The sequence below is a fragment of the Terrapene carolina genome, unplaced genomic scaffold, assembly GCF_002925995.2.
Source record: "Terrapene carolina triunguis isolate 2854851 unplaced genomic scaffold, T_m_triunguis-2.0 Scaffold33891, whole genome shotgun sequence".
Classification (NCBI taxonomy): Eukaryota; Metazoa; Chordata; order Testudines; family Emydidae; genus Terrapene; species Terrapene triunguis.
This window is the reverse complement of record NW_020698242.1, coordinates 10,903,978-10,931,679: the sequence shown is the minus strand read 5'-3', so window position 1 is coordinate 10,931,679 and position 27,702 is coordinate 10,903,978. Positions and strand designations below refer to the sequence as shown.

At 47.7% G+C, this 27,702-nt stretch overlaps 1 protein-coding gene across 2 annotated transcripts; it reads left to right on the top strand.

The window, feature by feature from the left end:
• On the top strand, positions 1-26,516 carry FBXO31 (F-box protein 31). 2 transcript variants are annotated; one of them, XM_026663660.1, is made up of 9 exons: positions 1-68; positions 3,956-4,042; positions 11,367-11,443; positions 12,957-13,124; positions 14,299-14,373; positions 16,444-16,553; positions 23,144-23,297; positions 24,516-24,886; positions 26,277-26,516. In XM_026663660.1, exons 2-9 carry the CDS (start codon positions 3,988-3,990, stop codon positions 26,497-26,499), a joined length of 1,233 nt encoding a protein of 410 aa, XP_026519445.1. In that variant the 5' UTR covers positions 1-68; positions 3,956-3,987; the 3' UTR covers positions 26,500-26,516. The 2 variants fall into 2 exon arrangements, with proteins under 2 accessions (XP_026519445.1, XP_026519447.1); XM_026663662.1 differs by lacking the exon at positions 3,956-4,042.
• The last annotated feature ends 1,186 nt before the right edge of the window (positions 26,517-27,702 follow it).

The following is a 27,702-nucleotide window of genomic DNA, read 5'->3' as shown; positions in this document are numbered from 1 at the left end:
TGGTGTCTGCGAGAACTTACGGAAACTGGAGATCACAGGAGTGTCCTGTCGAGATGTCTATGCCAAACGTAAGTAGTGAAGTCAGTGCAGGTCTGTATGCTCCTGTTCTTGTTTAGTTCCATTTTTAAAAGTGAATTTGCACTGAATCTTTATCCTGGGCATTTGAAACAGACTCTGTATTTCGTGGCAGAGATTTCATCTCTAAAGCTGTAATGAGTTTGACTACCACAGCGCTTTAATGCCAGACAGATATCAAGAATCGCTGTTGCCTCTCAATACCCCTTTGATTGGAAGAAACCACAGAGTCTGAGGGTTTCTGGAAATAGCTATTAGTTTGTGGCTAGCGTGTTTAGCAACTGGTAACCGCTCACCCAAATCTGAGGACAGTTTTTAATCTGTCAGTAGGATTTTAAAAGTATCCTCAACTGTTTGGTTTGCCCCTTTCTGGCCAGTGGGTAACTTGTATTCATCAGAGCAGGCTTTATCTTTGTATGGTCCTCTGAAACAATGTTCCACTCCTTTCCCCCAGTGTAAGCAGCTTCTGTCCACCATCACTCTACTGTGCCTGGGCTTCCCCTTAGGGGAAGGTCAGGGCAGTGATTCTCTGTGGAACACCTATTGCAACTTGACACACACAGAGGGGGATGGGGAGGTTATCTGTTCCTTTACTCTCGTCACCCTGCCCCCTACATTCCAAACCACCTCATGCAGGAGAAAGGGGACCCGACTGTCCTGGGTCTATGCAGAAGTGCCAACACTTGTGTGATCCGTGGTGCCTGGGGCAGCCCTCACTGGAAATGCCAAGGTCAGAGCAGGCTGCAAAAGGGAGAGCAGATATTCCCAAGACTGGTGGGTAACACTGAAGTTAAACTCCCCAACCAGTCTCAAACTGTGCTTCTCATCCTCCACACTGGTTATCAAGAAGCAAAAAAGAAATCGCACCGCCCCCTTTATTGCATTCCAGTTCTCTGGCTCCCAATCACCACCTAGGTCCGGTTCAGTGAGAAGTTATTTAAAATAACTCTGGTCACATATACAGAATGTTCTTCTCACCCCAAAGGGTCAGCCATGTTACCAGGTCAGTATAGGTTTGGATCTTACCCAAAATGCCACTCTGCCAGCCAATTCTTTAGTGTCTAAAACTAAAGGTTTATTATAAAGAAAAAAGAAAGAAGAGAGATGTTAAATGGTAAAACAGTCACATACATCTAAAGACTTCAAAGTCCATATATCAGGTTCCTAGCAGTATTGGTGACTTTGCTGGCTTGCAAGTCCCTCTGGAACACATCCACAGCTTGGATGGGTCATTCAGTCCTTTGTTCAGAGCGTCAGTTTGTAGCAAAGTTCCTCCAGAGGTAAGAAACACGATTGAAGACATGGAGAAGATGCAGCTGCCCTTTATAGTCTTTTGCCATGCGGCCTGTGCTTTCTTTGTTTCAAACACAAGCTGCCCAGCACATGGCTTAAAAGCTTTAGAGTTCTGTCCATAGGCATGTCCCTGTGCGCCTTGCTGAGTCATAAGGTGTATCTGCCTTCTCTCAATGGGTCAGTTGTATAGCCGATGGTCCTTAATGGGCCATCAAGCAGGCTAGGCAGTGCTGATGCCAAACTGTCTGGGGGTGTCACCCAAAGCGTAGCACAAGGTTGAAAAACAGACAGACGTATTTATCTATAACTCATAATACAAACACGTACATGAGATGATCATATTTGGCAAATTATAACATTTTTGCAGATACCTTACATGGCCTAACTCATTACACTTTTATAATGATATTCATAATATCCTCGAGTGTCCCCCAGATTCCATACAGCGTCACAACTCGTCTCCAGGACACCTCTCCAAATAAGCAGCCGCAGCCCATGCGTTATGATGAATGTTGCCACTTGCATGTGTGTGCTTTACAAACACAAATTGCTTGGTCAGCACAAGCCCCCTGGGAGGTAGGGGAGTTTCATCCCCATTTTACGGGGGGTGGGGGAGAACAGGCAGATTAGTTGACCCCAAACTGGCATTTGAATATAGGAGTCCCCTGCTTAGCAAGATCAAGCTGCTTCTCGTGCTAACGGGTCAGAGGCTACATTGGCTGTTTATCACAGGAGCTGGTTCAGCTGCAGGTACCAGCTGGGAGAGCACTTGCAACAGCCTCGGCAGCAGCCTGGATGACACAAGCCCCGCAGTAGTGAATTGATCTGTCCTTGGGACCCAGGCGTTTCCTGGGTCCCAAAGGCTGATGCTGAATCGGTCTAGCAGGGGATGGAACAACCCAGGATCTTTAGGAAATCAGCAGTGACAAACCATTGGCTCCAGTGGTTGGTCTACGGTCCCGCGGCCCTTTACAAGAAGCAGGGCTCAGCTTGTTAAAAATGAAAGCGTTTGTCTTCGTAGGTCACCAGAGTGAGAGTCCTGAGTGCGCTTTGCTGGCCCCAGGATGTCTGGCTCCTTGCAAATGGACCTTGTGCTTTATCTGACTGTCAGAGGCGGTGGTGGACTGGTGCATTGAACCTCGTGTTGGGAGCCCGGAATCCTGAATTCTGATCCCAGCTCTGAGACCATTGCTGTGTGGCCTTGACCCAAGTAACTTCACCTTCCCATGCTTCAGTTACCCTATCTGTAAAATGGGAATGGTACCACTTACCTCCCTGGGAGACCATACAGGGGAACTCGAGTGTATGCAATGCTTTGAAAATGTCTGTAAGGAAACCTCAGTCACGTCAGACCCTTCTTTGCTGTGCAGTGCGGCTTTCATCATAGCCAGAATGGTGGTATAGTTACAAATTATCTATTGATCATGTACCTGATATGGTCCTGTTTTTGCAACTTTTCCCACTGCTTCTTTACACTTCAAAGTGCCTCTTAATATGTTTAACATCTTTAGTCTCCTTCCACTGCAATAGGTCCTTGGTGAGCATTTAGCACCGTAGAACATAGTGTTTTCCCTGTAGAAAGCATGCCATAAACTCTATTCCATTTGTAAATAAAGAATCTCTTACCACACATCTGAATCCTGACCTGTGCATTTCTCCAGACTTCTGCAGAGTCAGAACATTTGTCAGCTCATTCCTCCTTTCCTGAACCTTACCCTGGTTTGCAGGGATATGAAATCCTTGGCTTGCCATCAGTTTAGATTCAACAAACATCTCTGTTTACAAACCTACTGGTACTTTCCTGCTCAGCTTTCCTGAAAGGCTTGCCCGGCGGTGTGTCCTCGGTCTCTAGTGTCATGCAGGACTCTTTAGTTTCAGCAACATTTATTTGGAACTCTTGGCAGAATTCAGGCTTGAAGGTGCAAACAATGAATGTTTGTTCTATTCTACATGCTACACTAAGACAATGGGGAATAAAGCCAAACCCAAGATCTTAGAGGGCATAACGAAACCGATGCTAGATGGTGTTTTGAAAACAATTAGCTGGATTGAAGATTGAAAAGAGCAAAAAGCCTTTGGTTGCTCTTGTCTTGCATAGACTGAGGCCTGGTCCACACTAACCCCCCACTTCGAACTAAGGTATGCAACTTCAGCTACGTTAATAACGTAGCTGAAGTCGAAGTACCTTAGTTCGAACTTACCGCGGGTCCAGACGCGGCAGGCAGGCTCCCCCGTCGATGCCGCGTACTCCTCTCACCGAGCTGGAGTACCGGCGTCAACGGCGAGCACTTCTGGGATCGATCCCAGAAGATCAATTGCTTACCGCCGGACCCGGAGGTAAGTATAGACCTACCCTACGATAAGCTCAGACTTCACTCGGAATTTGTTCGGTGACATCGATAACTTATGAGGGAATCATAAAATGTGCCGAATTCTTCTGAGTGGCTGATTTGGGCTGGGGGCTGAAGAAGTGCGCCTTAAGTCAACAAGGGACTTGACCTTCCTGTCTGGTTGGTTCAGATTAACGTTATGTGATGGTCAGAGGGGAATCAACTTCTCTGGTACTTACCCTGCTGTGTCTGTCCAGGTATAAATCCACGAGTGAAGTCGGGGCGTTTTATGAAAATCCTTCCCGACTACGAACACATGGAGTACAGAGATGTTTACACCTGCCGTACGTACCTCCCATTAGTTAATGCTTTCTGCACTGAGCACGCACAAGGCGCTGCATGGCGTGTGAAGTTACTGCGAGCAACTACCTCGGGGGCAGAATAAGGAGAGCTGTCATCCAGGCTTTCCCATGACTTGGTTCTCATGCACTTTGTTCTGACCCTCTAAGGTGACACCTTAGGTAGTTGTAACATAGGGATAATAACAGGTTTCAGAGTAGCAGCCGTGTTAGTCTGTATCCGCAAAAAGAACAGGAGTGCTCTATATGCATCCGAAGAAGTGGGTTGTAGCCCACAAAAGCTTATGCTCTAATAAATTTGTTAGTCTCTAAGGTGCCACAAGTACTCCTGTTCTTTTTATAGGGATAATAGTACTCACCCCTCTGGTGAAGTGCTTGGAGTTAGGAGAGCATCCTATCCAGGATTGGCACTGGTGGAAACTAACTAGGCACAGGTAGCAAATGCTTTCCAGGGCAGTGGGCTTGAGTGTACTGTGGAGGTAACACATTCCAGCTTGCCATTAGGGGAAGGAGGAGAGCTGCTTGCATTGCTCTTGGGACCAACTCCATCCAGCTCCAGAAATGACCCTAATAGGCTCTAGATCCACGGTTCTCAACCTATTTACCATTGTGGGCCGCATCCAATACTACCTATATGGCCCTGAGGATGTCACATGGGCCACAGCTGTGTGCTGACTGGTCCGCAAGCTGAGAACCACTTCCCTAGATAGACAAAACTAGGAATGTGAGTGTTATCAGTTAGCCTTTTCTTGGGTGTGGGCAGAGACGTCCCCTTTATTTGTCCCTCTGGCTGAGTCTAAGTGTTGTCAGTTCTGAAAGTTTCCCATAGATTTCTCTGAACTGTAGTCCCCTCTCTCTGATATCTAAGGGGGAGATCACTGGACTTCAGCAGCCCAGGAATCACTGCTGGAGGCATGTCATTTACAGAGGGGAATTCCTTCTTGCTCCCTCCCCCCAATAAAATAAAAAGCACTCTGGACTTCAGGATTTTTATTTAATCCTAACAAAGGGAAGTTTCATAAGAACGGCTATACTGGGTCATACAATGACACTATCTAGCCCAGTGTCCTGTCTTTGGACAGTGCCCAGTGCCAAATGCTTCAGAGGGAATGAATGGAACAGGGCAATTGAGTGATCCATCCTCTGTCATCCAGTCCCAGCTTCTGGCAATCAGAGGTTTAGGGACTCAGAGCGTGGGTTTGCATCCCAGACCAACTTGCCTAATAGCCATTGATCAACCTATCCTCCTTCTGTAGGGAGAGATCCTGAAATGTAACCTTGATAGAATGTGAACTCTGCCGGTGTGTGAATGAGCGCTGGGGGTCTCCGCTTATGTACACCCTGAAAATCTGAACCTGTTTAGGAATCAAAATTATGCTAGAAAGCCCCATGATCCCGCTGCTCATGGGACCTTTAAACTCAAGTTTCCTTGGGTGCATGTAGCTTAGTGAAAATACTGAAAAAACGAGGAGTCCTTGTGGCACCTTAGAGACTAACAAATTTATTTGGGCATAAGCTTTCGTGGGCTAAAACCCACTTCATCAGATGCACGGAGTGGAAAATACAGTAGGCATTGGGAATGGATGGGTCACTACAGAAACTAAATACTAATTTCCCCATGCTAATTTCCCCCTACTGTTACTCTCACTTTCTTGTCAACTGTTTGAAATGGGCCACCCTGATTACCACTATAAAAGTGATTTTTCCTCCTGTTGATAATAGCCCACTTCCACTTTAATTGAATTGTCTCGTTAGAACGGACCCCCCACTTGGTAAGGCAACTCCCATCTTTTCATGTACTGTGTATATATATCTTCCTACTGTATCTTCCACTCCATGCATCTGATGAAGTGGGTTTTAGCCCACGAAAGCTTATGCCCAGATAAATTTGTTAGCCTCTAAGGTGCCACAAGGACTCCTCGTTGTTTTTGCTGATACAGACTAACACGGCTACCCCTCTGAAACCTGAAAATACCGAGTGACCCTGTAGTAATCAGCTGTGGTTGGCTCACAGGCAGTACATTAGGGATCACCTTTACCTTGGCGCCTTCTAGTGCAACCTGCAGTCCAAACATAACCCCAAGTTCTGTGCTGTAGTTAGGCTTGGAAAGGTTGGTGTTTTATCAGTAAATGATCTACCAGCCGCATGCAAACCAGTGAAAAAATATTTCCAATGATGCTGATAGAAATTTACAGATAGGCAAAGTAAGACAAAAGGCTGCTTGAGAATTTCTTAGAGTTTGACTGAAGGGTATTTACTCTGTATATTTTGACATGTGATGTTGACATTTTGTGTGTTAACTTGCAGTGTAGCTTTTTGAATCTCAACATCTGTTGTCATTAAATAAAGATTGTCCAACCCTCCCCATAATTTCCTGTGACTGTGAAAATTTAACTTGATGAAAAATGCTTAAAACCCAAAATTTTGCACGGTTGTGAAAATTTAAACAGATACAAATAAAAAGAAGCTTAAAAATATTGATAACAGTCAAAACTGTAAAAAAAAGACAAAAAAACAAAACGAACCCACCCCCCGGTATTTTGCTAAGCCTAGTTAGTCCATGGCCACCTTTGCTTTCAATGGAGAGAGTGTTCCGATACCATGGTGAGGGATGCAGTATAAGAACCTGAATAGATCTACAGAGATTGTAGAGTCCTGCTTACCACACTCAGACTTGCTCTGAATGATGTGATCTATGTCACTTTATCCAAATCAAGTGCCATCCTTGTGCTATCGGAAAACTACCAATTCTGCCTTTATTGTTGCAAAATTTGAGAGTCCCAGTACTATCTGCTCTGTTAGCACACTTCCCAGTATGCCAGAATACCGTTCTGTGCCCTGCGCTGCAAACAGCTCTAAAGAGAGCAGGTCTCCATAGTATTTCAGAGCCTGTGATGTACATCTCCAATGGAGCAGCTACGCGCAACAAAGAGTCCTTTCTCCATGAGCATACATAACTCTTATCATGGTTAAGGGAAGAATAGCAAGGCCTGAGGGTCTAATGCTCTGGGTCTGGAACATGGTGGGACTTTGATCTAATGAATGAAATCGAGTGAGAGAAACCAGTTTTGCTTTGTCCTGGGGGGTATGTCTAAAGCCACCTCTGCTATCAGTGGGGGGGTGATAGCATGGTTATTTTGCAGAGGAGGGTAATGCAGGATGGAGTTACTAACTCACTGGCGCTTGGGAGTGCGGTTTCATGGCATGTGCTAACATGTGGTGTGGATGCTATGGACTCACCTGCACTAAAGCCTTAAAGGCAGCCATTGGGTTTCAGCCTACGAGGGTTTGAAGCAGCCCTGGAGCTGACGACTTCAGCGTGAGCTAGGATGAGTGAAGTAGCCTGGCAAGCAGTGACTGTTTCATAACGGGAACCTGTGGTCATCATGTCTGAGTTGGACCCTCTCATGCACCCACCAGCCCAGGTCTCCACCTGGAATGAAGTGAAACGGGGACACCAAGCTGCCCAGCAGGAATCCGAATTGCTTTACTGATTTAGTGAATAATTGATCTAGTGAGTGTGTTTTCAGCAGCTCTGAAGTTGCATTTCAGGCTGTTTCTCCAATGGTGAACTTCTTGGTTGTTCCCCCACCCTCCCAAATGACCGACGTCTGATGCCGGTTTCCTCTGTAGGTGAGCCTTAAAGAACTGCAGACACAGCTGTGACGGGTCATTGATTTAGCTTCCTTTCATTCATTCCCAACTCCCCTGGCTCTGGAGATTGCAGATTTCACAGAAAACTCCAGGACCTAGTATTTGTGTTTAAAGTCACCAGGTGGTAGAAGCCAGATGCTGGCGATGAGAGAATATTTAGTTAGCGTTCATGGCATCTGAAGTGGTCCCCATCCCCTTCTGAAGAATATCTCCAGGGCTATAACAGCATCGCTGTGCTGTTCTCTGGGGCATGTCCCAGCTGCGTAGATCTCGCTTGGTTGAATTGCATGGGATGGACTCAGTAGCGTTCTCTATATTTCTCTTATCTCATAATAGCTGGATAACACTGATATTGGAGCTTGCCAAAGCAAACTCCCTCCTAAGGGAGTTGGGGGACTGTACCTCCTCCTGCCCCTTCCCTGACTGAATACAATCCCTTTTTCAAATGGCCTCCTATCTGATGGCTGCCTGACGTCCTGTGAATGGTGGGTCATGGTCAGTTTCCAGCAGATGCATCCTTGGGTTTGTCTACATGAGGGAATAGCTATCCTGCTTTAAACTCTCACTCCAGCTCACTTCACAATAGTGTCCCTGTGTGGACAAGCCCTCTGTTGCAGACATTGCCACAGTTGATGCTAATTGGCCATCCATTGTTGGCTACCTGAATGAGCTGCTGAGACTGGACACATCCATCAGCCTACTGGAGGTAACCTCTCCTGACCAGGGGCAGCATGCGTTGGAGCCAGAAAAGCTGACCCTGGCCCAGGACAACCAGAAGGAAATCCTTACACAGAGCCCGTTGATGGGGAGAGGGGCCTATATCCCAAAGGGACCCCTTCTTAGGGAGCATCTCTATCTCCCCCACCTCTTCGGAGGCACAAAGAAAGGAGGGGAGCCCATTGGAAAGGAGAGAGGTATGGTTCTTCCATCAGAATTGGGAGAGAGCTGGCAGGCTTATCCCTAATCTCCCTCATTTGTCGGAGTCAGAGCTGTAACTAACCAGGTCTTGACTGCAGGGAATGCACCTGCTGAGCTGACAGGCTCAGGCATTGCAGCGCTGCTCAGAATCTGAAATGAAGCCATCACGGTAGGAAGCCCAAAGGTTAGCATTTTCCTGGAGACTTCCTTTTAAAAAATACAAAGCCCCCCCCCCCCCCCCCCATGCAGACCATCCGCTCTCCACCTGAGACACTTTGCCTACCTCCAAAGGGGGTTGTTGGAAAGTTCCAGGGAGAGGGTGTGGAGACTGCAGTTAACTTTCAATGCTGCTCAGGTTGCAGGTTCTGTCTGGGAACAGTCTATTCCCATTCAGCTGATGAGGGAGTTTTCTGGCTCTGAACAGCTGTTAAAAAGCTCTTCACGTTATTGGCGAGAGAAGGGCATCTAAGCCTCTGACTGCTCGCTTAGATTGGCCTGCCGTTGGAAGGCTGAACAGATTTTAATCCAAGTCCAAGGGTGATTGTGTCAGACTCACTGATCTGGATGTTGCTATGACTCAGCCACTTTCCCTAAGCAAACATGGCCTTCCTTGAACTAATCTGTAGCTGGCTGATTACCCAGAAACTGAGTTTATGAACCCTGTTCAGTACAAGTCTCTCCTCTTTCGGACAGGCACTTTCTTGTATTTAAAAGTCTGGCATTAAGACAAGACTGTTATTTGTAGCATTAGCCCGGAAGATGGTTCTAATGGAAGAGCTTTTCTTCCTCCAGTTCAGTGCTGCCTGCGTTCAGCAGCTGTCAGGTTTTCAATTCTAATCTTAAAAGCCACTGGCATTTATCAGCTGGGTACACAAACAGGGTGGAGGAGGCAGGTATCAGTGAGTGGGGTTTCTTGTGTATTAAATGGTATGTGCATAGTAACTTCCCTTAGACTATTTTAAATCGGATCCACTTTGTATCCTTCATGCAGTTTGCTATTTGCGCTTGACTCCATGGGCTGAGTGACATTGGGCCAATCATTCCTATTTCTCGTTTCTCCTGTGTCACTTTCCAGTTCTTCCCTAGCCATGGGGCTGTTTGGGATTTAAACAGCCCTCGGCAGTGTCCTTGATCCCAGATATGGCTCTTTGCTTTGGCATTTAAATAATGAAAATATTCTTGTTTAGTTCTATACAGTTACTTTTTAACACGTCCACTTTGGGCTTAAACTCTTCCAGTAACAGGATTCACTCCAGCTCAGCCTGGCCTAGGTAAATTAAAAACTGCCAGTCTGAATTTGTCTAGCTTCAACTTCCAGCCATTGGATCGTGTTAGACCTTCCTCTGCTAGGCTGAAGAGCCCATTATAAAATATTTGTTTCCCATGTAGATACTTACAGATCAAGTCACCCCTTAACCTTCTCTTTGTTAAGCCACACAGGTTGAGCTCCTTGAGTTTATCGCTATCAGGCAGGTTTTCTAATCCCTTAATCATTCTCATGGCTCTTCTCTGAACCCTCTCCAGTTTATCAACATCCTTCAATTGTGAACACCAGAACTTGATGCAGGATTCCAGCTGTGGCCATACCAGTGCCAAATACAGAGGTAAAAGAACCTCTCTACTCCTACGATGGCACCACTGCCTGCGATGGAGAGGGCTTTGTTCACGTCAGGCCATTAAATATACTCTCATATTATGGGTCAGCTGTTGCTTATCTTTAGAATCTGAGATGAACAGATCTGTATTCTCCACGGAAGGCAGGCATATGATGTAGTGGATACCTTATACCATAGTTCCTTATGACTCCTGTCTGCAGCAGGCTGTATGTATCAGTTTTCAAAGAATCACTTGTGTTTGCAGTTTGTGGAAAACTTTCCTACTTCTGCCCCCTTTTTCGGTAGGCTTTAAATCTTAACTAGCTCTGAGATGAGGATCCAAAGTACAAGATATGCTCCAGTACACGATGCTTGGGAGCAGCTTTGAGGAAATGTTGAAATGCAGTAACCTATTGAGATTTCTCCAAGGTCCTCTGTCTGTGTTGAATCTGTAATGACACCCAGTCTTCTGGATGCCGTGCTCAGGAACTATGGGGCATGTGTGCTGCCATCTTAATGGCTGAATCCGACAAGGATCAGGTGCTTAAGTGGAGGCAGGGGAGTGCGTCTGTCTGGTAGGACAAGAAGGGGATGGTCTCTTAAAGCAAACGCTGTTTGCTTTCCCTGCTCTCCCCTACTTATAAGTTTCAGATCCCCCCCGCATTCACGCCTCTATGAAATCGGAGGTTTCTGGTGTCGAGAACATCTTACTTGTGGTCAGGGAGGTGGATAGCCTGCACTCGTAGGCTCCAAGCAGAGCATGTGATGCCTATCGACAGATCTCAATGAGAGGATTTTCTGATGGAAAGTTATTTGCTAGTTGGTCCTTGGATCTCTGCCTTCGTAAATCCTTGAAAAGCTAGCTCTTGCCACTGCTCCCGGCCGGGCGTGAAGCCGTGCAGGAGAATAGTGTGCGTTTGCAGTCGGCTTCATGTAACGGCTTTTTGAAAGTCTTCAGAATTGGCCCCTCTCACTGGGTTTGGGAGAACTGGGATTCTCTCTCCCAACCCCAGTAAGGACCCTGTTTGAGGGGGTGTCGGTCAACAATCTGTGTAGTTTTTATGGCAGCCTCCTCATCTCCCCTCAAATCCCTCTTGCTGCGTTCATTGTGAAATGTCTTGCTTTGTCTCCTATTCCCTAGTGCTGCACCGATACCGACACATCTTGGGACTGTGGCAGCCAGACATTGGGCCGTACGGGGGACTGCTGAACGTGGTGGTGAGTACAGAGATGTCCCAGAGGTTTGTTTGCATCAGCTTCTGGCAACAATTTCATACAAGCTCCTTTAAAACTTTTATGTTTCTGCCTTTTGGCATAAGTTGGCATTCACTGCGTTGCATTAGGAAGAGTTTGGTAAAGACGCTGCATATGCAGGTCACTTGGCTGCCTCATAGCCTCGTTGCCACAGTATTTGATACGTTTACCTGCATAGTGACTAGTCCCTGAAGAGCAGTACGTCAGACATGATACTGACAGCGGGGCTGATCCAAAGCCACTGACTTCAATGAGCTTTGGGTTAGGACCACAGTGAGACCAAGTCTAGAGAAGCAGAAGAGCTGCTGAATGTCCTTTGCCTCTCTGGATTTAGGGTTATTGGGATTACTCTGAGAGGCAGAGGAGAGAGGCTTGCCTGATGCCCTCTGATATCCTCCGGCACCTCTGCACCAAGGAGCATGGGTTGGCCGGCTTAACATACTAAACCCATTGAATTTGTTAAGCTTTGAGCCTAAGTCTCTCTTGTAGAAATGTGTGTTCCAGAGCCTGATATCAAGGGCATCTGGCTGCAGCAGTGTGACCGTACCAGAGCTCCACGGGGAGTGTACAGGGGGAGGGCAGTTACGGAGTGATCCACCCCGTCTCTCACTCATGGCTTCTGGCAGTCAGATGTTTAGGGTCGCCCCAAGCATGGGGTTGCATCCCTGACCATCTTGGCTAATAGTCCTCAATGGACCAATCCTCCATGAACTTATCTGGTTCTTTTTTTTGAACCCAGTTATGGTTTTTTGCCATCACAACATTCCCTGGCAAGGAGTTCCACCGGTTTAGTTGTTCACTACGGCTAGCTTGTGAAGAGAGACCGCAGTGCCGATCTCTCCTTATGTCTTCGGGAGAAATCTCCATTACAGAATACTTGCTCTTCAAAGCCGCTTTCCCTTTGTGGGGTGAGGATTCGATGAGGTTTGCAGGAAGAGAGGGGGGAAGAAAGGCTGGCTCTTTCACGCGTCTTAGCAAGTGAAGGGGATCATTGCTTTCCTTACTGGCAGTGAGTAATAGCGCACAACAATTCATCATCCAAAAGCCAGACATAATTATGGAGACTAGAAGTCCTCCCTGTAAGAGAATCACTGGCAGCATGAGCTCGTCACAAACCAATTAGCGCTTGACTAGCCTCAGCATAATCTCGCTCTCCAGAGCCCAATGCGTATCTGGCACCAAGCTGCTTGCAGTAATAGACGTGAACACTTATCCCATGAAACAAAGCCCTATAAAGGGTGGTTCTTCCCCCTCACAGAGGCTGCACTGTGTCTATTTGGGCTGGGATCTGGGCACCGGAAAGCAGCTATCTAGCACTGGAAATGCATCTGATTGTTGAGAACAGCTCCTCAGTGCCTTGGGGGAGAGCCACCTTACTCCCTAACTGGAGAGGTTCTGGGGCTGAGGCAACAGCTGCTGCCCAATGAATGAAGACGGGGGAGCATTGACTCCATTTGCTTCTCCCACCTCTTCACAGGTAGATGGCTTGTTTATCATTGGCTGGATGTACTTGCCCCCTCATGACCCTCACGTGGATGACCCAATGAGGTTCAAGCCCCTTTTCCGGATTCACTTAATGGAGAGGAAAAGTGCGACTGTCGAGTGTATGTACGGCCACAAGGGGCCCCACAATGGCCATATCCAGGTGAGCTCCAGCCTGTGCCTCTCTCCCCTCCCCACACACAGGTGAGTCTGGCTGCTTAACCTGGGCACCGCACGCTGAGGAAGAGTTTGTATTCCACGGGCCTGTAAACAAAAGTACCCAGTGGTAGAGAATGTGACATCACTACCGTGATGGGTCACGCGCAAGGCTTTTCTCTGTCCATCTCTCAATCGGCTTTCCTTTAGTGACCGCAAGGGATCGTTTAGGCCAGTGGTTCTCAACCGGGGGTACGCGTACCCCAGGGGATACTTCAACTCATCTAGTCTTACAAAAAGCTACATAAAAAACGCTAGCAAAGTCAGCACAAACTAAAATTTCAGATCGACGATGACTTTTTTTATACTGCTCTATATACTATACACTGAAATGTAACTACAATATTTACATTCCAATTGATTTCTAATTCTATGGTAAAAATGAGAAAGTCCGCAATAGTGTGCTGTGAGACTTTTTTTTGCATTTTTATGACTGATTTTGTAAGCAAGGAGGTTTTTAAGTGAGGTGAAACTTGGGGGTATGCAAGACAAATCAGACGCCTGAAAGGGGAACAGTAGTCTGGAAAAGTTGAGAGCCACTGGTTTAGGCCATCTCCTGGTCAGTTCTGATCTTTAGGCTGGTCGCACATTGAGGCCTTGCTTTCAGCTGGTGCCCCTGCATTGGTGAGGATGGATCAGCCAGCATCGGGCAGTCAAGGGAAGGGGTGTATAAAAATGGTCCCATGCACTGACGTGTCCAAGTATGCACTGTGACCAGTCATCCCCTGTAGGGGCCTTGGGGAGGGTACTTGGGATAAGCCATGGGGTAGGTGGGATGTATAAGGAACAAACTCGAGGGAGATCCTGCTTCTTGAAACGAGGCTCAATTGCAGAAGGCAGCTTGACATTGGGATTCTCCTTTGGAATGACGCCCACTCGCTCCCTTTCCTCAGAGCATGGAGCTGCTGCATTAAGAGGCTGAAGCACTTGGCCTCCGTTATATTTAGCGGTCACCTATCGAGTCCCGCTGCCTTGTCATTGCAGCCAGGAGGGGCTGGCAAACTGCGTAAACCTTGCCGTCCAGCGTGTCGTGTTAGGATTCTGTTTGAGGCAGCCTTTGTTACGCTGTTACATCAGCCTGCTGCTAACTTCAGCTCACCGACTCTCCCCAATAACTGCAGATCGTAAAGAAGGACGAATTCTCCACGAAGTGCAACCAGACAGATCACCATCGAATGTCAGGAGGAAGGCAGGAGGTAACAGCGTCCCTTCCAGCCTGGCTGGAAAGAGTCTGTCACTTGCATGTCCATCTAAATGCACGTGAGGCACAGCAGGGTGTGGCGTTACTGTCAGGTCCCAAATCTTTGTGATCTGTGTGGTCATGATGGGAGCTGGGATATGACCCCTAAGGCGCCCACTTGTGTATAATTTTACAGGTATTGGGAAAAACAAAGCTGGCTGATCAGTGGCAATTTCTGTCCTTGAGGGTTTTCTAATGGATAGAAATAACTAGTGGTTTGAATTTGCCCGTGGTAAAACTTGTAGTGGACCAAATTTATCCTCCTCCTGCTGATGCAGGGAGACTGTCGGGTACGGGCTGCACTTGGCCCTTGGGCTGCCCCTTGAAAATCATCACACGCAGATTTGTGTTGTGCATCGCACAATCCAAAGGAACCTCTTCGGCCACTGGGTAAGGCCTGGCTTCAGACTCCAGTTCACTGGACCGGCTCAGTACTCAGACTTTACAACCACCTTGTTGGGAGACCTCTGTAATACTGGAGCATTATTGGTTGCTTTGCTGCACCATATGTGCTGCAATAGCCAAACACAATGGAGTGCGTGAAGGACCATTTCTGTCTGTGTGCCAAGGTTACGAGACAACAACCCTCAGCTCCCCACTCCTTAGCACGTGGCAAGATTTGGGTCACTGTGTCCTTGTTCTTCCTATGCCATGTCTGACCCCTCAGGTTGCGTTTTGACAGCCAAGTCTGGAATAAAGCAAGCAGCCTTCACGTTCTTCACAGCTTTCCCAGGGTGCTGAGACCCGTGTGAAGTTGGGCCTGTCACAAACAGGCACGATATTAAATATCAGCCATGCTTGCGTGCCTCGTTTTCTTGTAATTATGGCAAGAGGGGTTCCTTTTACTGCCTGTCTGCTGAGACGAGGGATTAAAACCTTAGTTAGCAGTGCAGGAGTAATAGAATTAAATACAGCAGCTCTGCCTGTCAAGAGGAAAAAGCAGATGTATCATGAGAGAGTTTCTCTGTTCACTGCTGTACCGTGTTCCAGAGCCTGATATTAAGGGCATTTGGCTGCAGCAGTGTGACCGTACCAGAGCTCCACGGGGAGTGTACGGGGGGAGGACAGTTACAGAGTGATCCACCCCGTCTCTCACTCATGGCTTCTGGCAGTCAGATGTTTAGGGTCGCCCCAAGGGTGTAGGGATGCTCATTTCTGAGAAGTTCAGTTAGGGAGTCCATCTAGTTAAAATCTGACTCTGAGTTTTCATACTTCAAACTGTTCCATCTGTGAAGCTAAAAAATCAACCCTTTACCCCAGGGGTTTCCCGGTAGAGGGCTGATCTATTGTTGAGGTAAGTTTTTGGTCAGTTCCGTAGCAGATGAATAATGTGTGCACAGTCCTTTGGAAACAGTGTGTTGGGTAAGTGTGAGAGAGAGTGTGGTAACGGGAGGTTCTGTATTTAGAAGGTAAAGAATGCAGGTTCAGAAGATCATTTGAGAGGCAGATATCTTTAGTGGGGATGCTGTTGTCATGAAATTGTAACTCACCTTAGAGTAGTAGCTTTTCAGGGATTGCTCAGAGCTGCTGTTGAGACACTTTCGGGAGGTTTCTCAGAGCACATGAAGGATTTAGGAGCACAAATATTACAAGTCAATGGAATTTATTTTCCTCAATCTTTTAGTGTTTTTGACTCTTCCTCCTTTCTGATGATCAATACGCCATGTAGCATGATCCAGGAGATGGGGTGCAGGACCGAGACAACAAGGACTTGGGTCCCATTCCCAGTCTGACAAGTCGCTTCCACTCTGTGCCCTAGTTTCTTTGTCATTAACATGGGGGTAGTGGTCCTGCTCCCCTTTCATGAAGGGCCGTGAGGGCAGGGGATGGGAAGGGCTGTATAAAGTAATAGGTATTTTTGTTTCTGTAACTAGCTGGGCACATGTGCTTTTCCCTTGCTCACTGTCTACGTGAATTCTGTTGCATGGCCAAGAGTGAAGCTGTGCAGCTAAGGCACCATCATAATTATAAAGTGTCTGTGAGTGGCTCGTTGGTTTTACGTGTATCTCCTCTGTGTGCACTGCAGGAATTCCGGACGTGGCTGAGGGAAGAATGGGGCCGGACTCTGGAGGATATCTTCCATGAGCACATGCAAGAGCTCATCTTGATGAAGTTCATCTACACCAGCCAATACGAGTAAGGGGACCAGCTCTTTCCTAAACGTTGGGGTTAGGGGCATCTGAACTTGGCCCAGTACACCGCTGTTTTGTTGGTTCAGTCTTCCTGGTTAGCTGATAACCTTGCTGCAACACAAGTGAATGGATCTTTTTCCTTCCACAGATTCCTGTTTTAGGGGCCTCTGCTGTGTTTGTAGAGAGGGTGGTATTTTCTGCACAGAAAATGAACATATGTAATGGTCCTCATCAGGTCCATTACCAGGATTATGATAGTGCCCCAGGACCTTAATTTGGATTGGGCCCTGTTTCACTGAGCAGTGTACAAACACGTGGTAAGACAATCCCTTCCTGTAAGCGTAGTGAAAGGTAAGATGCAGCAGGGGAACACAGTGATAGGCCATACGGTTACTCGGAATAGCTGTGTGCCCAGTAGATGGCTTTGGGTCATTTGATTTTGTGTAACCTTCAAATTGTACAAGCCTTCCCACCACAGCAAGGTAGTCCCCAGCGCAGGATTCTGTGAACGGCTTTGAAAGACACTCATTAAAACACCAAGCAAAGAGATGTCCCTTGTGATCGGGGACCTGAATGTGAAAGTTGGAGCTGTAAGCTCTCATAAAGTAGTAGTGAGAAACAATGGTCTGGGTTTACAAAAGGAGAGAGGAAGGGGTTTAGTTGAATTCTGCTGCTGTAATCAGCTGGTCCTTACAAACACCATCTTCACCCAACACACTAGATGCTTATGCACATGGATGTCACCTGACGGTATGGCCAGCAACCAAATTGACTAGGTAACGATGCAGCAATGAAGGGGATTGAGTGTCTGTGTCAGGGAACTCTTGGTGCTGACTACCAGAGGACACTGGGTGCATAAGGCTTCCAGAGATCCCCTGGGTCTGGGATCTATGTACTAGTTCGCCACAGTGTTGTGTAAGGTCTCTACTGAAAGCCTGTGTCACACTGGTCATCATTGTCATTGTGAAATGTATGTACAGATAATATGTAAGGGGTGTGTGTACACATACGCTGGAAATCAGCTTTATAAGGTCTGTGAGTTGGGGCCAGCCCCAGAAGTGGTAAACAAGTTTCTTTCAGGCAGAAGTTTATCTGTCAGTCTGTCTACATGTACATTGAGTATTGTATACTTCATTGTGAAGTATTTACAGGGGATATTTACGCTCTGAGCAAAATGCTAATCAAGTGATTGCAAAGTCTCCAGGGGAAATTACAAACAGGAAAACACAAACAGGTTTATCCTGTTTGCAAGTGAATACAATGGATTTTTTGGACTATAACTGCAGCTAAAGAGACTCAATCTGCATCTTTCACCTAGAAGGTAAGTTGTTTCATTAAAAAAGGATCACAGCCAGGAGAATTTGGGTAAGAGAGATTTCATCCAGGACTGTGAACCACTTGTTACCCCTCTGCCTCAGCAAGTGAGAGCTTTCTGCCACTAAGCTGTATCGGCTCCCTGACACACCAGCCTGTCTGCCTTGCCAGCAAACTCTTCAAGATGCTGCTTGCCTTGCAGGTAACAATCTGAGTTCCCCCAGAGATGTGTCTCTGCAGTGTCCAGACCCTCTCACTGGACACATGGCAATTATTAGATTTGTTGCTTCCAAAGAGAGAGAGCACACATCAGCCTGTTAGGTTCGCCTGAAGATTCACACTTCGCTTTAATACACAGCACTGAGATGGTTTTGTAATAAAACAAGAATAAGTTTATTAACAAAGGACAGAGATTTAAGTGATACTAAGCAAGAGCAAAAGAGAGGTATGGTTACAGACAAAACAAAATAAAGCACGCTTTCTAGTGACTAAAGCTTAATTCTAGCAAGTTTCAGTCTTGGCCTAAGCAGTTTTCTTACTCACATCAAGTTACCTGCATCTCCAGCCCTCCAGGACAGGGGAACCAATGTTCACAGAATAAAATGGTGCTGTTCCCCAAGTGATAGAGAACTCAAATGTCTAATTGCTCCCTTTATATTACCCAAAGTCCATTGTCTGTGCCTCAAGAGCCAGGAAGTTGTCCTGGGGTGCAGACTTTGTCCCCTGGTGTTCTTATTAAACTGCCGCTTGTTGGCTTTGTTTACCGTATATGTAAAGAAACTTCCATTGTCCTTTGCCTCCAGTCAGACAGGAGAATCCACATTCCTTTGTCTAGATAGGCTCCATGTATGCACTGCCTCCCAAAGGCATTTTAAGAACCTATTTCCAGCTCTCTCACATTACTCTTCATGCACTACCCATACATGCATGACACAAAGCTTTCTGTGACCAGCGTGTCACCAGTGTATGTGTGGTATCTTACATGACACCTTTTAGACACGTTACAACCAGGGCCGGCTCCAGGCACCAGCCTACCAAGCATGTGCTTGGGGCGGCACCTGGAGGGGGGCGGCACTCAGGCCCGAGAGCGGGCCGCAACTGGGCTCTCCACCCTCCCCGCGGCGCTCCAGCCGCCGGGGAGAGCGGAGCCGCAGCGGGCTCGCCGCCCTCCCCCGGCACTCCTGCCGTCGGGGAGAGCAGAGCCGCAGCGGGCTCGCCGCCCTCCCCCGGCACTCCGGCCGGCCTGGGAGAGCGGGGCCGCCCTCCCCCCGGTGCTCCTGCTGCCGGGGAGAGCGGGCCCGCGGCCGGGCTCTCCGCCCTCCTCCCGGCGCTCCGGCCGGCCAGGGAGAGCTGGGCCGTGGCTGGGCTCGGCGCCCTCCCCTGCCGCACTCCCCAGCAGGGGGCGGCGGGAAGCTTTTTTGCCTGGGGCGGCAAAAAAGCCAGAGCCGGCCCTGGTTATGACTTCAATGTGTTGAGGGTAATGAGTGTGTCAGGCCTGATATGAGTTGCACTACAATGGGCCCTCTGCCAGTGGCTCTTAGATTCATAGATTCTAGGACTGGAAGGGACCTCGAGAGGTCATAGAGTCCAGTACCCTGCCCGCATGGCAGGACCAAATACTGTCTAGACCATCCCTGATAGACATTTATCTAACCTACTCTTAAATATCTCCAGAGATGGAGATTCCACAACCTCCCTAGGCAATTTATTCCAGTGTTTAACCACCCTGACAGTTAGGAACTTTTTCCTAATGTCCAACCTAGACCTCCCTTGCTGCAGTTTAAGCCCATTGCTTCTTGTTCTATCCTCAGAGGCTAAGGTGAACAAGTTTTCTCCCTCCTCCTTATGACTCCCTTTTAGATACCTGAAAACTGCTATCATGTCCCCTCTCAGTCTTCTCTTTTCCAAACTAAACAAACCCAATTCTTTAGGGTCACAGTTAGACAGCAGGGCATCTTGTGAGTTAAGTTTAGGCTCTAGTATGCAAGTTATGATTGTATTTTATACGTAACCCTTTGTTTCCGGTACATTTGAATCTCTGTTCTTTGTTAAACTTGCTTTCGCTACCAACAAATCTAAGTGCTATGTGCGAAGCAGAGCTGAGTTCTGCAGTGTATCTGGTAAGCTGAGGTGTCCTGTTCCTTTTGGGAACAGAGGATCTGAGAATTCTGTAAGTGTCCAGTGCATCAAGGGTGGGGCACTACACGGAGATGCCTGGGGGACTCACGGTTGGTGGATGTCTCTCGTTGACCTGTGAAGAGAGGGTAGTGCCTATGGAGGGCTGGAGGGCAGTGCTTGTGTTGTCTGAGGCTGATGGTGTTGGAACTGACCCACAGCAGGCACAGACAAGGGCAGGTGGTAGCAAGGTGCCTCAGCCCTGGAAACCCCTGGGAAGCGTCACGGTCTAATGGATAAAGACTTTCCCGAGTGCAGACCATGTGGGTCAGGCAGTCAGTTGTTAGCTTCAATCATAAAATGAAAACTTGAAAGATCAGACGTTTGGCAGATCCACTACGTTTGGATCTGTCCAAAATCAACGAAAACTACGGGACTTCTGTCTAGAACAGGTTTGTGGCATTGGCACAGGAGAAAGAGAACACCCCAAACGCACTTTGGAATAAAATGAAAACTCATGCTCAAAGTTGCCAAAGCACATATTCTGAAAAATCAGCATTGGATCGTAGCATGGCTGACTGAGATGATGTTTGAGCTGGCAGAATAACAATGTAGAGTGAAAAAGAATGGCTTAGAGCAGGAGTCGGCAACCTTTCAGAAGTGGTGTGCCGAGACTTCATCTATTCACTCTAATTTAAGGTTTCGCGTGCCAGTAATACATTTTAACATTTTTAGAAGGTCTCTTTCTATAAGTCTATAATATATAACTAAATTGTTGTTGTGTGTAAAGTAAATAAGGTTTTTAAAATGTTTAAGAAGTTTAATTTAAAATTAAATTAAAATGCAGAGCCCCCTGGACCAGTTGCCAGGACTCGAGCAGTGTGAGTGCCACTGAAAATCAGCTTGCGTGCCGCCTTTGGCACGCATGCTATGGGTTGCCTACCCCTGGCTTAGAGACTGAAAAATGAAGGTGCAAGTACAAAGAACTGAGCAGATGCCTCCAAAAGCAGGTTAGATGAGACAAGAGCAAATACAGAAGAGCAAAATGCACAGAGGTTGAGAGTCACAAAGAGGAATACAAAAGAGATGTTTACGGTGGTTAGACTTACCAAAAAATTTTCCCTGTCATCAGACCCAATAAGAGATCATGATGGTGGAACCCTCACTGAAGGTGATGTTATCAAATGCCAGTGAAGAGATTATTGTGCCAATCTGTATCCCTCCTCAGAGCCACTCGTAATACAGGACAACAGAAAGGAGTATAGAGGTGGAGCCATCGATCCTGGAAGAACAAATTATGCATGCTAATGTGAAAGTGAAGCCAGGGAAAGCTCCCGTGGTAGATAGCATACCAGCAGAACTGTTGAAGTGATTGGTGACTGCGGGGGGTTGTATTTTTTTTCTTTATTTTTTTTTCTTTTAGAAAGTTAAGACACTTTGAGTTTGTTGATAAATTTAAGAAAATTATTATGAACCAGACTTGTACAGATCACAGGGAGCTTGTAAACAGAGATACTGGATCCTTTCCATGGAAAGCCTGACAGAGTGCTCGGTATTGATCTCGTGATAAATTTGCAATGCTGTGTGGATGACTAGAAATTGGCCGGACAGCTGGACAAAGGGAATCAATCTTTCTGCCCTTACCAAAGAAAGATTACATAACAGCGTAATAAGAATAGTATCATCTTGTTATCCTACACAAGCCAAGTTTTGCTCTAGATAATCCAGGATTGCACAAAGCAAAGAATAAAAGCAGAACTTCCATCACAACAGGATGGTTTCAGAGAGGGATGAGGCACGCATGATCAAATCGTGAACATCTGTCGCATCATTGAAAAGTGCAGGAAGTATAATCTCCCACTGAGGTGATGACACAGTGCTCTTTGCTACAACCACTGAGGGAATGCAAGGAATGTTGGAGTCTGTTTTTAATATAGACTATCCCTGAATGAGGTGAAAAGGAAATGCATGCACATCGACATGATTGACAAAAATGGAATGCACGAGGACAGCACGATTAAGTCAAGTTGTAGAGGCACTCGATGAATTCATCTATATACATATCTGGGATCACACATATCCAATCAAGAAGGCTGTTCCAAAGAAATCAGAAGACAACGAGGAACAGCTCATCAGCAATGGCCTCCCTTACAAAAGTTTGGAAAAACCATGGTGTCTCAATATACGAAGGTTTAACTGGTGAAAAGCTTAATTTTCTCAATAGCGACCTAGGGATGTGAATCGTGGGAAACTAACGTTGCTGACAAAAAGAAAACGGAAGCTTTTGAGATATGGTTCTGGCGAAGACTCTTGCATATCTTCTGGATGGAGAAAACAAATGTTTGTTCTAGAAATACTATTGGCGAGAAGCCGCCCCTCCTCTTGGAAATCAACAGGCGCAAACTTGTGTACTTGGGTTACGTCAGGCATGGAGATTAAAATAACCCTGAAAAAATGATTATGGAAGGAATGATGATGGGTCGTCGTCATAGGGGACAACCAGCGAGGAGATAAAGAGGATGTGCAACAGCTGCTGAGTGTTCAAAGCTAGCAATGGTTTGAGAAGGCTTCCAAAAGGTCTGCTCTGATGTCACCAATGTTCAGACATGAATAAATGTATCTTACTGAATTTTAAAATGGTGTGAATATCAACCATCCCTACAGGCCATCTGCTGATTATATTTTTTAGCAGGAAATATGCTTTATACCGCACTATACAAATTACACAGTCCCAGCTTCTGGGAACGTACCAACTAGCAGTAAATGTCATTTTCAGAGCTATCAGAAGTTAATTGCTTTAACAGATCTTTAAATAGGCTCCACTCATCTTGGGTTCTCCAGTGCCGCCGGAAATAGGGGTGGGTGGACATGCTGTAGCTTAGGTACAAGTGCAGCCTTTGCCGATTTGACAGATCTCTTAGCCAAACGGACTCTTTGGAGGTGGTAAAGGGGGGTTGGGAGAGGTGGGGTAGGGGGAGGTGTGCTATACAACATTTGGAGTGCTTTTTAAAATGCCAGAAAGTGACGATCTTGCCCCTTTTGTTAAAGAATCTCTTTAGAAGATCCAAGGCCGGCAAGGGGAGTGGAGGGCAGCCTAAGTTCTTGGCGAAGAATCAATATCGCGTTGTTCTCTTGTAAACTGCCTGACCAGTTTCTGTTCCACAGCAACTGCTTGACGTACCGACGCATCTACCTCCCTCCTAGCAGCCCTGACGACCTCTTAAAGCCAGGTCTCTTCAAGGGAACTTACGGGAGCCACGGCTTGGAGATTGTCATGCTGAGTTTTCATGGGAAGAAAGCCAAAGGGACTAAAATAACCGTGAGTGGTTTTTTCTCTCTCCCGAGCTCCCCGACAGGTTCCAGCTGCCGTGGAATCAGGGTAGTAAACTGCAGCCCTTCTCGCTCTCCCTTGCGTCGGGGATCTGTGTGAGAGGTGATCGCCGGGGGTAGGGAAAGGAGGATGCAGTGGTTAGGGCACAAGCCTAGGATCTGGGAGACCTGGTTCCATTACCTGCTCAGCCAGACGGCCTGTGTGACCTTGGGCAAGTCGCTAAGGCCCAGATTCTCAAAGGTATTTGGGCTCCTAGCTTCCATTGATTTTGCTGGGGTTTAGGGGCCTGGGTATTACACTGACTTGTTCCTCAGTTTCCTATCTGTAAAATGGGGATAATAGCACTGGGATGCTGTGAGAATAAGGCGCTCAGACACTATGGTGATTGGGGTCAGATAAGTAACTTAGAGAAGGGTATAATAACTTTGTCACAGCAGAGCCAACTTACCTGGGGGATTGGTGGGAACAAATTCATTGTTCTGTAGGAGCACGTACAATTTCCTGGGGTGAGGACACTCGTTAGCCTGGCTGTTCTCAGCCTTTGGGGAAATGCCATCTAGGCAAATAGTCCAGTGCCAGGATTTTCCAGAATGCTGAGCTACGATCTGTCTTGTCTTCTGCCTGCACAGCAGCGAAATCCTACCGTGCAGAGCTTCTGCTGGCCTGTGAAATGCTTTTCAATCCAGACTATCTTCCCCCCACCCCCAGTCCATTCTGTGGGAACATCTGGTTATGAGCAGGTTACCTGTATTTGAGATTCTCATTTCCCCCCCCCGCCCTCCCAAACACTAGCAGCCATGCACTGAGACCAGGCTGATAAACTCTCCTTCCTTCCCCCTGCAGGGAGTGGTCGTGATTGAAAGCCATTCTGAAATTGACTATCCCCTTCAACTTTGCAGGGCTACCCTGCCACGTCACCAGCCACTCAGTTTGTCCCATCTGTTCTGAACAAGTCTCCACATACTGGTTGGGCCTTGGTGGCGTATCCCAGGTGCAAGGGGGTGATGCAGGCAGCTCCAGGGGCTTGTGCTGCTGGGATTTGGGTGGGACCTTTTAATTGACAAGCGGGGGGGTGCTGTTGTGGAACTGGGCATTGCCAGGGTGGAGGAAACTTGTTAGCCAGCTGCAGCGGTACAGATGTCTGAGCTTTTGGCATGAGCTCTGTTCCGCAGTGTCCTGAAGCATGGTTTCTGTTCCTTGCTGCAGGGAGATCCCAATATCCCAGCTGGCCAGCAGACGGTGGAGATCGACCTGGCGCACCCCATCCAGCTCCCTGACATCGAGAACCTGCGCAACTTCAATGAGCTCTCCCGCATCGTCCTGGAGGTGCAGGAGCAGGTGCGCCGGGAGCAGCAGGAGGAGGAGGAGGAAGGGCAGGACGAAGAGGAGGGCCGCTCCCGACAGGGTGACTCGCAGCAAGCAGAGCAGCCTGCGCAGAAGGACGATGCTGGGGCTGAGGGGACTGAGGCGGCGGGGGCAGCAGCAGCCCAGGAGTCGGCGCCAACCTCACAGCCTTTCGTGCTGCCCGTGGGAGTCATATCAAGGAACGAGGATTATCCCCGGACCTGCCGGATGTGGTAAATGAATGTGGTTAATCAGCCTTTCCTACGCGCCCTGCCCCACGCAAGCAGCTGAGACCTGCTCGGGAAAGAGGCCCCGTTATTAGCACTGCTCCCTCATCGCCCCTGCCCAGACGGGACATCCAACCTGAACCCAAGGGGAAAATATAGGGGTGAAAACCCCCCAGAGCCTTTCTGCACTGACACCCAAAGCATGTGTTGTGATCTTCACCCCCCTGCCCCAGCGCTCAGTCTGAGCTTACCATCTCTTATCAGTACTGTGTCCTCTACGGCTCCATCTAGTGCAATCTCCTTTGCTCCTTTTATCTCCTGGCAGATAGCGAGCGGTGGGGGGGCTTGTGTCCCTATCTCACCTCCCCTGCAGATCCTGCCCCAATCGTGCCTTGGGGCATAATCCCTCCTGTATTTTCCCTTTATTGCTCTGTTTCTCCATGAGCCACTTGCTCCTTTTCTCCCTGTTTCTCAGGATCCTCCCTAGCTGGGTCCTACCCGTGCATCACACTTGTCTCCCGAGACCATGGGAATGTGCTGCCCTTTCCCGCTGACCCAGCTTCAGGGCTTGTGCGCTTTGGGCCCAATCCTGCAAGGTGCTCAGCACCCTCAATGAATGGGAGCTGTGGGGATGCAGAGCACCTTGCAGCATGATTGAGCCCTTTCTTTTCAGATCGTGGGGGTGCTGTCTTCAGTGAGGCACCTTGCTAAATAAAGGGCTGGTGGGAAGAGTCTGGATCTAAACAGAAACGACCCTCAGCCAAACATCTGTGCTAACTATCGCAGCGGGTCATTCCAGGAATCCACAAAGGCCCAATTCCAAACTAGAAGCAACACACTGTTCAGATGTGCCCTTCCCACTGCGTGCTAAGGGCTTTGCACTGAACTTTACCCACCTTTCCTCCACAGCCAGGATGTGGCCTGGTTACACGGGTCTCATGTCCCAGGCCGATCAGCCTTTGTATAGTCTGGTTTGATCCTTGAAACGGAAGTTAAATCCTCGTGTGCAGGGATGTTAGGTTAGCTCCCATGTACCGATCCTTAGCGTAATCAGATACTGTAGCTGCACTTAAAGGAGCAGGTGCGTGTTTGTAGCATTGTTCTCATGCTTGTGAAGATGGAGGCAATCGCACTTCACGCTGCGGGGCGCGAGCTGATTGATTGCTTCAAAGTCAGCAGGTAAAACTCCCCCCTTTGTGCAGCATGGCCTATCTACTCAGGTGCTTTCTGGGGTCGTTTGATTTTCCTCTGAACCATCAGATCCTAGCCACTGGTGGCTGGTCTAGATGGACCTCAGGTTTGCTCTGATACAGTAAATTCATCTTAAGCTGCCACAATGGTGCAGCCAGAGGCTTTTTCATGTTGTTTTTTTCCCTGCTTCTTTCCCTCTCTGTAGTTTTTATGGCACGGGGCTCATTGCTGGACATGGCTTCACCAGCCCTGAACGAACGCCGGGCATCTTCATTCTCTTCGATGACGATCGTTTCGGGTTCATCTGGCTGGAGCTGAAATCCTTCAGCCTCTACAGCCGGATCAAGGTCTCTTTCCAGAACGCCGAGGCGCCGTCCCGAGAGGCCTTCGATGAAATGCTCAAAAACATTCAGTCGATGACTACTTGACAGGCGGCCCCTGGTGGACAGAGGAGGGATTGTAAAGAAGGCTTCTGCTCTCTCCTGCCAAGGACAGAACCCCGGCCTCTGGTACCTCTGAACAAAAGCATGCACTTTTCAATAAGGCCTTTTTGCCAAAATCTACACATCCCTGTTAGAATATAAACAGAATCCCCACACTGCTCCCTGGCAGTACTTTCTATATAGTCTGCGACACAGCTCTGCATAGTGGGAGGGAACCTACACAGGAGGGAAATGAGCATGCTCGCATTTTTAAAAGAATGTATCAGAGCAAAATTTCTTAGAAGCCAACGTTGAGGAACATGTAAATAATCGACATGGCAGATATAATATATACATGCTCTCTGCTCTAGCCATAGGCGCATCCCTACAGAAGGCAAATCCTTCAGTGAAGTGTCATGTTCAATCTTTCCTGCAACCGGCCCAATCTAATAATTTGAAGACTTGATCACCCCCAAAAACCCAACACCCTCACCTGCAAATTTGCTGCCAATTTATTGCGTGGCTCAAAAGTGACTAATAATGTGTGTTTTGCCCCCCTCCAGGGCCCTTCCTCATAATGCAGCCTTGATGGAAAAACAGACCCGAGGTAGCTCTGCCCTTGGTTTGGGAAGCAAAGTGGGATTCAACAGTAAGAGGGGATTTCCACTGCAAACAGCTCCACAGGTACCCTCGTGCTGTCTCCCAAAGCTCGCTGCTCCCATGACCTTCTTGGACTCTAGTCCGAATCTGACTAGAAGCCAAGGGGGAATCATGGCTCCCTTTATAGGGCCCCAGTATGGAACTCCAGACAAAACCAGTTCAGATTGGAGGAGACTCTTATGCAGTTTTAGCTCATTTTAAGTGGATCTTTTTAAAGACTTTTTTAAAGTTCTCCTTTTAAAGAACTAAAAATCCTCTAAATATGGTGAACTTCTGACCTTCACCTCCGCACGCTTGCTGGATGGCAGCCGCTGTGAAATGTAATTTCTGGCTAGGCCAGTGCCTGTGATCTGGTATTTCCCCCTGTGCAGCGTAAATGAAGCAGTTAGGAATTCCATGGTGCTGTGGTTCATTCTGATGCCTCTCAGCAGCTTTTCTGACACTTCCCCGGGGAACGTTTTGTTTATTTTTCAGTGCCCCTGTAGACTTCTGTCTCTGATGGCTTCCCCTGTTCCTGTACTGCAGTGTTCTTGTATTCTTTCCCCTACC